The sequence below is a fragment of the Microcaecilia unicolor genome, chromosome 6 (genome assembly GCF_901765095.1).
Source record: "Microcaecilia unicolor chromosome 6, aMicUni1.1, whole genome shotgun sequence".
NCBI lineage: Eukaryota > Metazoa > Chordata > Amphibia > Gymnophiona > Siphonopidae > Microcaecilia > Microcaecilia unicolor.
Genome location: NC_044036.1, coordinates 291827233 through 291843252, shown reverse-complemented (window position 1 = coordinate 291843252; position 16020 = coordinate 291827233). Strand labels below are relative to the sequence as shown.

Genomic DNA, 16020 nt, shown 5'->3' with positions numbered 1-16020 from the left:
TTAAGTTTTGGAACTTGTTGCCAGAGAATGTGGCAAAAGCAATCAGCATAGCTGGGTTAAAAAAATGGGTTGGACAAATTCCTGGAGGCAAAACCATTATTAAGAAAGACCTGAGAAAAGACACTGCTTATCTCTGGGGTTAGGCAACATGAAATCTTGGAAGTTTTGGGATTCTGCAAGGTACTTGTGACCTGGATTGGCCACTGTTAGAAACAGGGCTAGAAGGACCTTGGGTCTGACCTAATATGCCTGTTCTTATGTTCATCTGATAGTGATAGCAATTCTTCAGTTATTGTATACTGAATACATTATTGTTAGAACAATTCTTTTCATGCTCACTTTTTATTACAAGTGCTGAATTACTGAAGGATGTTTTTAAAAAGGGGAGGAGCAATTGATGATCTATAAAGTTACCTTCAAAGGAATAGAGAGCTTTGCAGGTTCCTATTGAAGGAAGTGGTTCTTCATCGTCAAACTCATCATCAAAGTCTGTTGTCATCACCTTCACCTCATTCTCCTGACTCTGCTCTTCTGTGTAACTGCCATCTGGGCTGCTCAAGAGAGAAAAATACACAACCACTAAAGCAACACAACTCCTGGGCATAGGCTGTGTGATTGATAAGCAGCATGCAGCAACCAAACCCCAGAGGGACACAACTGATAAGCAACCAAGGAAGCACCTCTACTAGATGGTACTACACAAGCTCCCTCTCCCTTTCATGAAATGCTTTTGAGATTCGCACAGAGGCTAGGCGTCTGAAATATTTTCTACTTTTATTTATTTATTTATTTTATTGCATTTGTATCCCACATTATCCCACCTCTTTGCAGGCTCAATGTGGCTTACAATTCATTGTGGATATTGGAAATAGAGAATAGAAAGTATACATTTGGTTTATAGAGAGTTTGGGTTACATGGTGGTGAAGTACATGGTTGTATTACAGCAAAAGACTTTATAAGACATTCCTATCTATATTAGAGATTGTGCAGTTACACGTGTTGATCTTAGTGATATATCTTTTCGAAGAGATAGGTTTTCAGTAGTTTGCGGAAATTGGCCAGTTCATGGACCGTTTTCAGGTTGCGTGGTAGGGCGTTCCATAGCTGCATGCCCATATAGGAGAAGGTGGATGCATGCAACAATTTGTATTTCAAACCTTTGCAATGGGGAGGATGAAGATTGAGGAATGTGCGAGAAGATTTTATTGCGTTCCTGTGAGGTAGGTCTATTAGGTCTGACATCTAGGCTGGGGCTTCTCCATGGATAATCTTGTGGACTAGGGTACAAAGTTTGAACGTGATGCGTTCTTTGAGTGGGAGCCAATGTAGTTTTTCTCGTAGTGGTGTCGCGCATTCATATTTTGGTTTACCGAATATTAATCTGGCTGCTGTGTTCTGGGCTATCTGGAGTTTTTTAAGTATTTGCTCTTTGCAACCAGCATATAATGAATTGCAGTAGTCCAGATGACTGAGTACTAGTGATTGTACCAGATTGCGGAAGACGGACCTTGGAAAAAATGGTTTAATTCTTTTTAGCTTCCACATTGAGTGAAACATCTTCTTGGTTATGTTTGTAGCATGATTCTCAAGTGTTAGGTGTCAATCTATGGTGACTCCAAGAATTTTTAGGGTGTCCGATACTGGTAGGTTTAGATTAGTTGTGTTGATGGTGGTGAATTTATTCTTATTGTGTTGTGAAGTGAGTACAAGGCATTGGGTTTTTTCTGCATTAAGTTTCAGCTGGAATGCGTCTGCCCAGGAGTTCATGATGTGAAGGCTTTGCTTGATTTCGTTGGAGATTTCCCTTAGATCTTGTTTGAATGGGATGAAGATCGTTACATCATCAGCATATATATGTGGGTTCAAGTTCTGATTAGATAGTAGTCTGGCCAAGGGTGTCATCATTAGGTTGAATATGGTTGGTGAGAGAGGGGATCCCTGTGGAACACCACATTCGGGTGTCCATGTAGCTGATGTAGCCGAATTTGCAGTCACTTGATAAGAGCGTGTAGTTAGGAACCCCTTAAACCAGTTGAGAACGTTGCCTCCAATGCCGAAGTATTCGAGGATGTGTAATAAAATTCCATGGTCAACCATATCAAATGCACTTGACATGTCGAATTGTAGCAGTAGTATGTTGTTCCTGGTTGCTATCAGTTGTTTGAGTTTTGTCAGGAGTGTAACTAATACGGTTTCAGTGCTGTGATTGGCGCGGAATCCTGACTGGGAGTCGTGTAATATTGAGAACTTGTTTAGATATTCTGTGAGTTGTTTGGTCACCATACCTTCTGTTATTTTGGTGATTAAGGGAATGGATGCTACTGGTTTGTAGTTCGTTAGTATTTTTCTTTGCATCCTTGGGTATGGGGGTGAGTAAATGGGATGGGATGGAGCAGCTTAAGGAAGGAAAAGGTAACTTGGGGGGGGGGGGTCTTTCACAAAGCTGCGCTAGTATTTCTAGCTCACGGTAGAAATCAGCTGGCGGTAAACGCTGAGACACCCATAGGAATATAATGGGCATGTCTGATTTCTACCACGAGCTAAAAACGCTACCGTGCCTTAGTAAAAGACCTCCTAAATGTACAAGAGGTTGCTTAAATAGTACAAAATAAAATAAAGCCAGGGATTTTACTTATCATGGAATTTCATTACGATATACACCTGCTATAGAAGATTGCATCCACATCTGAGAGTCAGGGAAGTCAGGGTTTAAATCCCACTGATACTCCACTGCTTAGGTATAAACTCAGATTGTGAGCCCCCCTCCCTGGGTCAGGGAAATACCTAAAGTACCTGAATGTAACTCACCATGAGCTACTATTGAAAATGCATGAGGTAAATCCAAATAAAAGGAAGAAAGAAAATAAAGACTGCATCCAAACCTGGGAGTGGAGGAGTGGAATAATGGTTAACTGCAGTGGGTTGTGGATCTGTGGAACTGGGTTTGATTCCCGCTGCTGCCTGATGGTTGGCAGTGGGTTGAGATCCTGAGGAACCAGGTTCAATTCCCTCTGCAGCTCCAAGTGACCCTGGGCAAGTCACTTAATCCTCCATTGCCCAGGTACAACAATAGTACAATGTACTACTTAGATTGTGAGTCCTCTAGGGATAGACCCAGTACCTGTAAAATGAAACTGTAAACCGCTTAGGTCTAAGCGGTATATAAATACTTAAATGAATGAATGGGCATGACCTCAGCCCTGAGTCACCTGCCCATAAAGACTATCTGTACTTGAGTGTGTGTTTCTGCATAGAGGTGCTGAGGGGCCAGTATAAAGGAATGTTTGTGTAAGCTTCTCTCCTGAACTACTACTACTACTATTATGAGTCATTCTCCACAGATACTGTACCTCTCACGGTCCTGTGCACAGTTGCTGACTGCTGAAGTGTTCTGGGATTCATACGCTCCACTCTGCCGTCGCAAAGCTTCATTCCGTGCAGGTAGCCTGCCTTCCACTTCTGCCAGCCAGCCCTGTGACAAAGGGGAGTTACTTCTTTCTTTTAGATTTACTTTTGTCCCTCCAATATAGGGACACTTTATGCAACTACATATTTGGTACGGGTTAAAAGAGTGCCAGAGTTCCATCAAGTTCAACCTTCTAACTGCTTAACAACTCTTGCTACACAGTAATCTGGAAGGTAAAAAAAACCCCTCTGTCTACAGCATAAATTTGGATTTTAAAATACATAGTAGAAACCTCTGTCCTTCACACAGCTTAGAGGAAAACCTACAAGCTTCCATGCCAGGCAAGAACATAACCTTTTGTGGAACTGATTAAGTCTCTACCTTAGGGGCTCTGAGAAGACCTGCCTCCTTCCATGTGTAGGCCCATAGTTGACACAGACTGCCTGCCTCCATCCATTCTCTGCCCGGTGATGTTCTAGGAAGGCCAGCCTCAGCTACAAGAAGTAGCCTGTGCCTGGCCTATGCTGGGCCTCTGCTTCCATCGCTATCAGCCTGGTGGTGTTCTGGGAAGGCCAGCCTCGGCCACAAGAAGCAGTCTGTGCTTGGGATCTGCTGCCGTCTTTTTGTCTCTAATGCTCAGAGGTGTGCTGTGAATTCACTATGCACTTTAGAACACTGTGAGCTTTGGAAAAGCATCTGAATCATAATAAAAATGTACTTGAAGAGGAGAGGGGAGGGCATGGTCAGGAGAAACCATCTTTGATTATTTTGATTCATTGTCACAATCCAACTGGCCAGGAATCCAAGGCACATTGCACTTATGATATTTATTACTTACTTTTCCCATAAAATCACCTTCTGAATGCTCCTATTCTGTTTCTAGATGTCCTTAGGTTGAACATGAGCTTATACTCAATCAGCACGTTTGAATCACCTCAGACTCTTGCTCTACCTAGCTCCTCTTCCTGTTTCAGGTTTTCCCTTTTTTTGTATCTATGGGGAAAATATTTTGTCTTTTTCTTGTAATGAAACAGTCCTGCTTCACCCACAGGTGCCAGCTCTGTGGATGCAATATTGAACAATTTTCCTTCATGGGGTTCGAAGACTTTAGCACCCCAAATTGTTTTGAAAAGCTTCGCCCACCTCAGTCCATCCCATTCTTATTGCAGTGGCTATGAAGAAGAAAAGACTGCACTGTTTTATAAACTCACTTTAGTAACATAAGACTTGAGGAAATTTTCAATCGCCCCTTGCCTCACATCAAGTAGCCTGTGCCAAATGTGCAGATACTCCTAAAACACTGTTTACACATTTTACTGCTTAAACCCATTCTAGTATGTAAGCAGGACATGATCCTGCACCTTGCACTCAATTTATCTGCAGTGTGTACACAAATCTCTTTGAAGGATATTCTTAATACACCTCAAACTACAAGCTGCAGGATGGGCACTGGCTCTTCTTCAGGTGAATGCCCAGTTAAATACATAAGTAATGCCACACTAGGAAAAGACCAAGGGTCCATCGAGCCCAGCATCCTGTCCATGACAGCGGCCAATCCAGGCCAAGGGCACCTGGCGAGCTTCCCAAACGTACAAACATTCTATACATGTTATTCCTGGAATTGTGGATTTTTCCCAAGTCCATTTAGTAGTGGTTTATGGACTTGTTCTTTAGGAAACCGTCTAAGCCCTTTTTAAACTCTGCTAAGCTAACCACCTTCACCACGTTCTCCGGCAACGAATTCCAGAGTTTAATTATGCGTTGGGTGAAGAAATATTTTCTCTGATTTGTTTTAAATTTACTACACTGTAGTTTCATCGCATGCCCCCTAGTCCTAGTATTTTTGGAAAGCGTGAACAGACCCTTCACATCCACCTGTTCCACTCCACTCATTATTTTATATACCTCTATCATGTCTCCCCTCAGCCATCTCTTCTCCAAGCTGAAAAGCCCTAGCTTCCTTAGTCTTTCTTCATAGGGAAGTTGTCCCATCCCCGCTATCATTTTAGTCGCCCTTCGCTGCACCTTTTCCAATTCTACTATATCTTTCTTAAGATGCGGCGACCAGAATTGAACACAGTACTCAAGGTGTGGTTGCACCATGGAGCGATACAACGGCATTATAACATCCTCACACCTGTTTTCCATACCTTTCCTAGGTTAATATGGACAGTCATGTCATAATTTCAGTCTACAAAACAGAAGGCGATCTTAAAAAAATCACAAAAAGACATGCAGCATTACTAATTGTGACCACCACTAAATTCAACATTCCAGTGCATCACCAAATAAAACCAATCCACTTGTTACCTGGAATTTCTGCACCTCTTGTTGCAGTTTCTCTATATTGTGCCCTAGTTCTGCCAATTTCTGATCCACGCTGGCTGGATCACCCATCTGTGGGTTCTTAATGTAAACATCCTTCATTTTAGTTAAGGCATCTCTGTAAGAGAGAAGAAAGGATTAGTATGGGAATGAGAACAAGGTTTTCCACAACACACGGATCCAATGGCATTTTTGGAAGAGCAACTAAACCTGCTTAACTTATTGTACAATAATTTTATATGCTTTGCCCTTCTTACCATAAAATTGAACAATGCCTGGCAATTTAAAACAAGTTTTTAATAGGTTGTAGATAACGTAGCAAATGTGAGCTGATTTAAAAAAAGAACCCAATAAGAAAAGAATATTATTATTTTCCAACTACTACACAAAAGGTAAATTTATAGAGAAAGCATGACGGCATTGTGAATGGATGGCTGGAAGACAGTCTTTATTTTCTTTGTTGGTGGAGCTTGACTTACCCAGCTGTAGAAGTTGCTGTGGGCAACAGGAAAGCCAGGACTCAAATTTCTTCAGCTTCAGCACCCATTGTGGGGTCTATGGATAAATATTTGCTGTTATCCATACCACTACCTGCTGGTGGGGAAACTGTTTTACAAACCCCTGAGGTCTAGAGATATCGCTTAGTTATGGTGGAAGGACTTCCCTCACCGTAATTACTGATGTGATCTCAGAGTAATCCCTGAAGCGTCCTAGGAGGATTAAGTAGTTGAGGGGACTGTGGGGCAGCAGCAGAGCATGCTGAAGCTGGGACGGCAGCAGCTGAACAGGGAATATCTGTGTCTACGTTGGCTACTGATGCGGGAGAGGTTGGTGCAGTTTTCTTCCTGCCGATAATACTTCCTGTGCCCTCCTAAGTTTCTGAGGTCTAAGCAGGTGGCCCCTTCAGGATATTTGGGAAGGGATTATTAAGATTGAAGCAACTGTTCCTGAATCTTTTGTTTCTACTTCTGGATTTTCTAAGTAGTGGCTAAAATGGAAGGTTATCAACATCTCTAGTTACTTCTCAATCCCTAACACCTCAGGATTTGTGAATTACAGACTTTGGTATGGTATTTATTAAGGGTAGTTTGATGATTCTTCTTAAGCTGAAGAACTTGGAAAATATGGCCCATGCTAAGAATCTGAGGTTATTTTTCTCAAACTAGATCTAGGTTTGAGGTTATCTGCACTTATCAGTACACCTCAGTAAGAATAAGGGTAATGCATTTAAAATACCACCTTTCTGTGGTACAACTAAAGCAGTTTACATATTATGTGCAGGTACTTTAGATATTTGTCATCTAAGGAATTATGAATTATGTATTTTGAGAGATAATTTTAAAATCAGTAATACAGACAGAATTGGGGTTTCTAAGATGTATTATTTGACAATAGGATATGAGAAGAGCATGTTGAAAAAGTTGCCATGGACACAGTGGTCTCTGTGCACAGTTTGGACCTCTCAGCCTTTCCAGAGGCATCTAATGGGAATATTCCTGTGAGACACACTTTGGAGATCATTTTCAAAAGAGAAAAACGTCCAAAAAAAGTGGCATAAATCTGAATTTGGACGTTTTCTCACAAAAAAAATCCAAATAGGTATTTTCAAAACCAATTTGTAGACGTTTTTCTATGAAATCTGTCAGAAGTGCGTTCAAATCAAATGAGGGCTTGTCAGAGGCGTGTTAAGGGTGGGATCTGGGCTTTCCTAACACTTGGACGTTTTTCAGCCATAATGGAACAAAACAAAGCCGTCCAGAACTAAAACTAAGACATTTTGAGCTAGACCTGTTTTTATAACAAATAAGGCACAAAAAGGTGCCCTAAATGACCAGATGCCCATTGGAAGGAATCAGGGATGACCTCTCCTTACTCCCCAAGTGGTCACTAACCCCCTGCCACCTCCCAAAAATGTGATTAAAACATTACTTGCCAGCCTCTTTGCCAGCCTCAAATGTTATACTCAGGTCCATTAGAAAAGCATGCAGGTCCCTGGAGTAGTCTAGCGGTGGGTGCAGTGCACTGCAGACAGGTGGACCTAGGCCCATACCTCCCCTTACCTGTTACACTTGTGGAGGAAACTGTGAGCCCTCCAAAACTCACCAGAAACCCACTGTATCCACATATAGGTGCCCCCTTCATCTGTAAGGGCTATGGTAGTAGTGTACAGTTGGGGATAGTGGGTTTTAGGGAGCTCAGCAGACAAGATAAGGGAGCAACGGATGTGTAGCTGGAAGCATTTTATTGCCTCCTAGGGTGTCCTATTGTTTTTCTGGGATGTCTGGGGGACCAGTGTACTAAAAATGCTGGCTCTTCCTACATCCCAATGGCTTGATTTTGTGCTTTTTGCATTTAGACTTCTTTTGTTCGAAAATGGGCCAAAAAACAAAACGTCCAAATCACAAAACCTTCTTCAAAACAGTATTTTTGAAAAAATAAGAAATGTTTTTCTTTTTTGAAAATGACCTTTTTTCCCATTCAGATTTTGGATGTTTTTTGCAAAACGTCCAAAGTTGGACTTAGACGTCATATCGAAAATGCCCCTCTTTGCCTGTTATTTTCAATTCAGAAGATTGTAAATCTATTATTTTTAAACATTACTTAAAATTTAAAGAAATCCGGTTTTGTGACCAGAAAGTTACTTTATTTCCAGATGTGACTAAGGCCACCAGTGGTTGCTATCGGAGCCACCTTTTTTTTTAGATTCCCATGCAAGTGTATTGTTTGATATCAATGGAATAAGTATACTTTTCTAGATCCACTTCAATCGAAAACATTTCTTGCTGATAAGCTTTGTGCTTGATATGTATTCTTATTCTTTTTGCTTTGTGGCAGCCTTGTGGTTTTTTTTTTTTTTTTTGGGGGGGGGGGGGGGGGGGGTGGTATTCAAATTTTGTCATACCGATATGCTATCTTTGTTTTAGAAAATTCTTGTAATTTTTTCTTCTTTAGCTGGGTGGTCCCCTCTGTGAAGTGGACTATAAATGATAGATGGATTTTATTAATTTTTCTTTATTTAGTAATTTGCTCTGCTATAGTTCATCTTTGTCTGATCCTTGTTTGGGATCTTTATATTTGAAATTTCAATTTGAAAAAAACCTCAAACAAGGTCCTTTTCATTCATAGAGCACGATTTGTTAACAGGGACTTTGTAGAACTAGAATGCACCTCCAACATGAATAGCAAGAAAACAGCAACTGTGCCAAAAGGCTGAGGGCCCTGTTTACTAAAGTGCGTTAGCATTTTTAATGCACCTATTAGTGTGCACGCTAACCGTGTAGGTGCCTATAGGGATATTGTAGGCGTGTACATGGTTAACGCGCGTTAAAAACTCTAACGCACCTATAACGTGGCTTAGTAAACAAGGCCCTGAGTGTCTTGCAGTGAAAGGGGAAGGATATAGATAGTGTTAAATAATATCCTCTTCATTACCTCTGATCTATCTCTTTCTGAATGTCCTTATTTAAATCATCCACTTTCTGCTGCAGCTTCTTTCTTCTTTGCTCTGGGGGAAGGTTGCTAAAGTCCTCTGGTCCTGCACCCTAAGGGACAAGAGGTATGTGAGAACATAGAACTCAAGTCATCAGGAACATATTATGTATTTAGATTCCACTCATACTCGGGGCCAGTCACATTCAGGTACAAGTATTTTCCTGTCTCTAGAGGGGTTATGATTAAGTTTGTACCTGAGGCAATGAAAGAAGTGATTTGTGCAAGGCCATAAAGAGCATTAACGGGATTTGAACCCTCATTCTCAGCCTGCTGCTCTAACCACTAGGCTACTCCTCCACTCAAGCCCAAGTTTAAGGAGTTTTGTGTGCATAAATTCTTTCAGATACTTTACATGCTAATATTTGAACTTTCTCTAGGGGAATGAGACAGGGCACATATTAATACAGAGTACAAGAAAGTTTTGAGGCTCGAGTTGGTTTGTCAGTTAAATAGGCATAAGTACATGGTGTGCTTGTGCCCAGCTAACTTTTCATTCCCTGACTGGGAGCATGCACCTTAGAAATGCTGCTGATTTGAGTGCCAGCAAATAAGCTACAAAACATCAGGCTTTGGTTAGAACATAATGACCGTTCTTTACTTCAAAACATTCCCTCTATTCATATACTCTTTGTATATGAATAGGGGGAATATTTTACCAAATCTATTATTTACTCATCATTGCAAGAAAAATGTTTTTAGGAGCTAGTTTGTAACTCCTTATTCCATGTCTATAAAAGCCACTTTGGACTAAATTAGGAAATGTGATTATTCTTCTTATTTACATTTGCAGTCCACTGGCAGCGCAGCATTTCTTAAAGTATACCCATGAGAAGGGTCAGCTGCCCTAGTTCACAAGTGATGGCTTATTACTGGAGTCTGTTAACGGAGTAAAATTAGTACACAAAATTATTTCCAAGATCAGGATCCAAGCACCAATATGTAACCAGGGCAGCTGTGGAAATCAGCACAGTTCTGCATAACTGTTGTCTGTCTGGCGGGAGATCATTTTTCAACATGCAGACTTTTTCTAATAACTTTAACACATGCCATTCACAGCTCAGCATGCCAGGAGCACCATCTCATCTATACCTTTATCTTTTCTTACCAGTGCAGAGGCCATGCAATCACAGATCCTGAGTAGACTACTGGCTGTCACTACTATATGAGGCCTGGGGCCTCCTCCTTAGTATCCTTAACTGTAGCTGGCTTTGGAGAATGAAAACCTAACCTGAAAACTGAACCCAGATCCTCTGCAGGGCAGCATGTAACAGTGGTTCTGAACCAGCTTTATTTAGCCATGTTTAACCATGTGCCCTTCTTGATGCAACTTGAAGAACTCCTAAGCAGTGCTTTACCTTTGCCTCAAAAACCTGATTCCAGATCCTGAATTTGAATTAACCCCTGTGATCCGATTCAGAAATCGAACCATGAAGCTATAAAATCAAGTCTGATAAAGAGTTCTCACACTTGTAAAGCAAGTGCACACTGTTACCCTGCAATACAAATCATATGCAGATAGGGGTTTTCCTCAGAAGCTTCTTCCTTCATTTTCATGTACAACTTCATTTCAAGACATTATTTAGGAAAACAACGAGTGGGAGCAGCAGGGATCAGACACATTTAGTGGTTTATTCTGTTGTATTCTCTTCCAGTTAATATCTCATCATTATTAATGGCTCTAAATGTAACCATAAAGTTCAAAATGAGTATGCCATAGGGATGAATGTAAGAAAATTCTTTATTGAAAGAACTAGCCTCAAAGACACAACATGGGCCATGTTTCGATGGACATAGCCACCTGCCTCAGGGGCCACAAAAGTAAGGCAGTGTCCTTGGCAATGCAGATACCAACAGAGTAAAATATTGTGTGCTAGAACTTGGAGGCAGATGCACTAAAGCTAAATGAGCCTTTAATGACTCTCCAACGAGGAAAATTTGATCCGTTGCATGCATCAAAGGGCTTTTACCGAGGAAGCCAGCAGCTAACGAAAACGGAATGGAGATGAGCAATTAGTGTGAAAACCCCATTGAAACGACATGCACTAACCTTTTCCGATTGCCTTTACGCAGGAAAAAGGCAGGAAAACTAACGAGAGGTCTGGACCACTCGTTAGGAGAGCTCTGTGCCAGGAAAAATCATTAAGAGAAAAAATAAACAAACTTTGAGCCAATCCCAGCGCATTAGCAGAGCTAAAAGCGCTGTGATTGGTCCAAAGGACATCAGAAAAACATAAATAAATAAAAATAAAAAAAGGATCGGGAGGGGGCAAGGGCGCTCATCAGGAGCGTCCTGTACGGACGGCCTTGCCCCCCCCCCCGCTGCTCCCCACTTTCCGCCGCTCCCCCCACCCCGAAAAAGCAAAATTCGAGCAGCCCCTGCCCCCCTCCCTTCCTCACTACTCTCACCTCAGCTCCGCCTCCCGACATCCTCCGTCCTGTGCCCCGCCCCCTTTTGGGGTCGTCGCCGCCATTCCCCTCCTCCATCGGGCCCCCCTCCCTCTTACCGGGCCCATGCAGCGCCTCTCTCCTCTGTCCGAAGGCGCTGCACGGGCAAGAAGACAGCTGATGCCTGCCTTCGCCCAGCTTCGATGGCGCGTCTTTCTCCTGCTGGGCCCGCCCCTGTCTGACGTCAGTAACCTACGTAGGTTACCGACGTCAGACAGGGGCGGGCCCAGCAGGAGAAAGACGCGCCATCGAAGCTGGGCGAAGGCAGGCATCAGGCTTTCTTCTTGCCCGTGCAGCGCCTTCGGACAGAGGAGAGAGGCGCTGCACGGGCCCGGTAAGAGGGAGGGGGGCCCGATGGAGGAGGGGAATGGCGGCGACGACCCCAAAAGGGGGCGGGGCACAGGACGGAGGATGTCGGGAGGCGGAACTGAGGTGAGAGAGTAGTGAGGAAGGGAGGGGGCAGGGGCTGCTCGAATTTTGCTTTTTCGGGGTGGGGGGAGCGGCAGAAAGTGGGGAGCAGGGCTGCTTGAATTTTGCTTTTTCGGGGTGGGGGGAGCGGCGGAAAGTGGGGAGCAGCGGGGGGGGGGGCAAGGCCGTCTGTACAGGACGCTCCTGATGAGCGCCCTTGCCCCCTCCCGACCCTTTTTTTTTATTTTTGTTTTGATTTGGGAGCCATGTGCTTGTGATTTGACTGTGTTTTGACTGTTTGTGGCATGCGCAGAGCAGCTAACATAACGCTTGGCTGCTCTGCGCATGATTTGGGGGCCGATTAACGATGTGTATTGTGATTCTTTGATACATTGTACGTTTCAATACCGATCTCAGCATGTGTGACTTTTTTTTTTGGTGCATTTTTCGTTATTTTAAAATCGTTAGGGACTTTAACGATTTAGATTTTTTTACGTTTGGTTGCTGCATCTGCCTCTTGGTTCTGTGATGGGTAACCACTAAGAGTTACACTAATGCCCCAACCACAGATCGAAGAGAACAGTGCTTCTCTTTGCAATCTGAAGCCTCCTGCAGGATCAGAAAGAATCAAAATCAACCACCAACACACCTTTTACCAGTTTTTCTCCACTGGCTGGTGCTTTCAATAAAGAATTTTCTTACATTCATCCCTACGGCTGGTCGCCATTTGTGTCATCCTCTACTCATTTTGGACTTGTGTTGCTGACGTAGAGGTTTTTTCCTGTTTGTGCTTTGGTCTAAATGTAACCATCCCAGGCCACTGACTGAAAAGCTTAATTAGCCTTATTTTATTTGTCTCTGGATGGGTGCAGTTTCCACTTGAGCACAGAAAGACCTGCTATGGGGCTGCTGCCTCTCAGAGGGCATCTGATTATGTGGTTTGGGGTTTCTTTCCTACCTGTGCTATGGATTTAACTATTTAGTGTATTTTGGGATAAGATGAAAAGGCAAAAAATACATTTATGGCAGAGTGTACCAAAGCTGTCCTCATGACCTCACAGTCAGTCAGGTTTTCAGAATATCCACAATAAATATGCATGGAATAAATCTGCATGCTTTGGAGACTCAATACAGCAAAGCTACTAACCTGCAACAGGAGTTTTCTGCAGACAGCGGGATACATCAGACATACAAGGAGTGATAGGTGAGAACGTGACTTCTCATCCTTGGCAAGATAATTTGTACATTTTTATTTGATATTTATTATTACTGTTTATGTGCTTTATTTTTTAATGCTTATTATGCAAATTATCTTAGGGTTATATGCCATTGTCATGAAACGCCTAGCCACTTGCCTGGGGCTAACTCTGCGGTCACTTAGAGGGTCTATCCTCAGCACAGCTCAGGTCCCCCTACACCTAGGCATGTGCTCTACACTAACACCCTCCTCCCACCGACTGGGTCCCAACCACCTCTGGGCAAGTCTCCAGCTCTCAAGTTATCCCCGGTGATTTCTAGGTTACTGGGGCCACACTCCCAGTGGTCCCACAGTTCCTAGAAAGCACTCACAGACCCAATCCCCAAACCAGCAGGATTCTTAGACAGTCCAGACAAGTAGAGGCAATAAATTAAAAAAAGCATTAGGTTACAGAATATAACTGCTCACAGGGTCTCAGTAAAGTGGTCTTTCTCTCTCTACTTCCAAACTGAGACTGGAGAAAAATCCAGTATTTCCTGACTGAATTTGAGCTCCTGGACCAATCAGAGCCCAGAACAACATTTTTTAAAAGTAGCTGGCCACAATACTGCAGGTTACTTCCTTTTTGTGTTAAATTAAAGAAGGAACAGTCATTTCTCGGTAACAACTTTAAAGATAAAACATGCATCACCTGCTGGCCAAACTAGAGAAATACAGTTCAAGAAATAACACTGTTTAGAGGCTTACAAACCCACTGTTTTGTCACAGGCACCCAAAACATTTTTGAGAAACAGTAATACAAGTTCTCGGAGCTAAGAAAAATGGGACAGCCTGAGCAGTTACCACCTCAGCAGTTCCAAAAGTCTACTGCAGAGCTTAAGAGTCAGCTCCCTGGGAGGTGACTTGATTTAAATTTATTAACTTATTATTCCATTTTTCACAAAGCTTCATAGCAGATTACAATAAAACTGGGTATACATGTCTGATTTATTCCACTGTCTACAAGGAACGTCCATTACAGGTAAGTAACTGCTTTCTCCGTTGATGGACATGCTGAATCAGCCGCACTAGTGGGGAGTCCCAAAGCTGAGAGTTGCCCCACTTCCATTTAGTTCTTGAACTTCTAAGCCAATTTAGACAGATGTATATTAGAGGAATTGACTATTAATCAAGAAGGTCTTGCAGAACACTTTGCCAAATGCACAGACCTTTTCAGACACTGTCTAGACAATAGTGAGATGTGAATACATGTGGAAGATCTACATATTTCTTCAGTCTCTATGGAGGTTGATGGAATGGAAGAGTTCGAATCATGCTGAAAGAAGTTAAGTACCCAGTCTGTTATTCTTACTTTTTCAGACAACAGCCGGCGAGTGAACAAGTCTCACTGAAAACATACCTATGCAGCTGATTCATCAGGGGCTTACTGACCTATAAGAGGACCTGATTCCCCTCCCTTATGGGCCGCAAAGGTAAACAAACTATAATAAGTCTGTCCTCTTAACAGTGCAGGGGTTCACAGGCCAACAGGAGTGGAGGAGTGGCCTAGTGGTTAGGGTGGTGGACTTTGGTCCTGGGGAACTGAGTTCAATTCCCACTTCAGGCACAGGCAGCTCCTTGTGACTCTGGGCAAGTCACTTAACCCTCCATTGCCCCATGTAAGCCGCATTGAGCCTGCCATGAGTGGGAAAGCGTGGGGTACAAATGTAAAAAAAAATAAAATAAATAAAAACAGTATAGCAACAGTTGCCAGCCCATGAGCTCTTGTGCCTTTCAGAGGACAGATCTGCAGTGTACATACTGCTGCTGCAATAATATGTTGGCTTATGCAGCATGGAGTGGGGCCTGGAGCAATAGCAGCCAGAGTCTGAAGCAATAGAAGATGAATCATCAAGATTAGGTAGGAATGGGGGTAAGAGAGAAACTGAGGACAGAGGAGGGGCCGGAAACAGAATCCTCAGGCCTGGGCCGATTTCTGGCACAATCCACTCCTGTGATTCATCCTGCTTGTCAACAGAGTCTCATATGCATATTCATTGTGGATATCCTGAAAACCTGACTGGCTGTGTGGTCACCAGGATAGGTTTGGGAAGTCCTGTTTTATGGGATTTGAGGATATGATAAAATCAACAAATCACACTGACATTCTATCAAATCACTTTTCTAATACGTCTAGATAGTGGCATACTGGAAATACACTTTCTTTGACATTTTAACACCAACTTTCCCGCAGTATTTATCCTGATTCTTGATGATGGGCAGGAAAGGCTGAACCCATTTGGCACTATTCTAGAGTGAGCAGAGGTTCTCTCTTTTCTTAAGTTACCCGGATTTAGTCAAATTTATGCTGGTTCTGGATAGATGCAGAAAAAATATATTATTTAAAGGATAGCTTTTCACAGAAATAGAACCATACAGTTTTAGAGCTCCTTTATAGATAAAAGTCCTTTCACTGAACTAAAAATTCATCAGCACGTAATTTAAAGGAAACTGATGATTCTCGTCACCTCAGTTGCAGTCTGAACCTGAAATTAATTTGAAATAAACCACAGAATCAAACACAGCACAAAACAGACAAATGCCAGGAGTTAATCTCAAAGCAGCCTTCACCCAAGCAGCAGTGATTTGTGATTAGAATACAAGATGCATGCTGTTGTGCTGCTTACCAGTTTGAGGGAAAGCTTCATGGAAAAAATTGGAGAGAGAAGGGGATTTAGGAAAAAGAGAGAAAAAAAACCCCATCAG

The 16020-nt window shown here is 42.6% G+C and overlaps 1 protein-coding gene across 9 annotated transcripts in view; it reads right to left on the bottom strand.

The window, feature by feature from the left end:
• Positions 1–16020, bottom strand: part of FNBP1 (formin binding protein 1) — a 203271-nt gene that overhangs the window by 4965 nt on the left and 182286 nt on the right. For 3 of the 9 annotated variants that reach the window (XM_030207836.1, XM_030207841.1, XM_030207838.1), the window contains 5 exons: positions 15942–15956; positions 9165–9274; positions 5718–5850; positions 3352–3473; positions 415–554 (listed from right to left, as the gene is read on the bottom strand). In XM_030207836.1, coding sequence (XP_030063696.1) covers positions 415–554; positions 3352–3473; positions 5718–5850; positions 9165–9274; positions 15942–15956 — 520 coding nt within the window. The remainder of the gene's footprint in view (positions 1–414; positions 555–3351; positions 3474–5717; positions 5851–9164; positions 9275–15941; positions 15957–16020) is intronic. The other 6 variants (XM_030207837.1, XM_030207842.1, XM_030207839.1 and 3 more) reach the window with 3 other exon arrangements.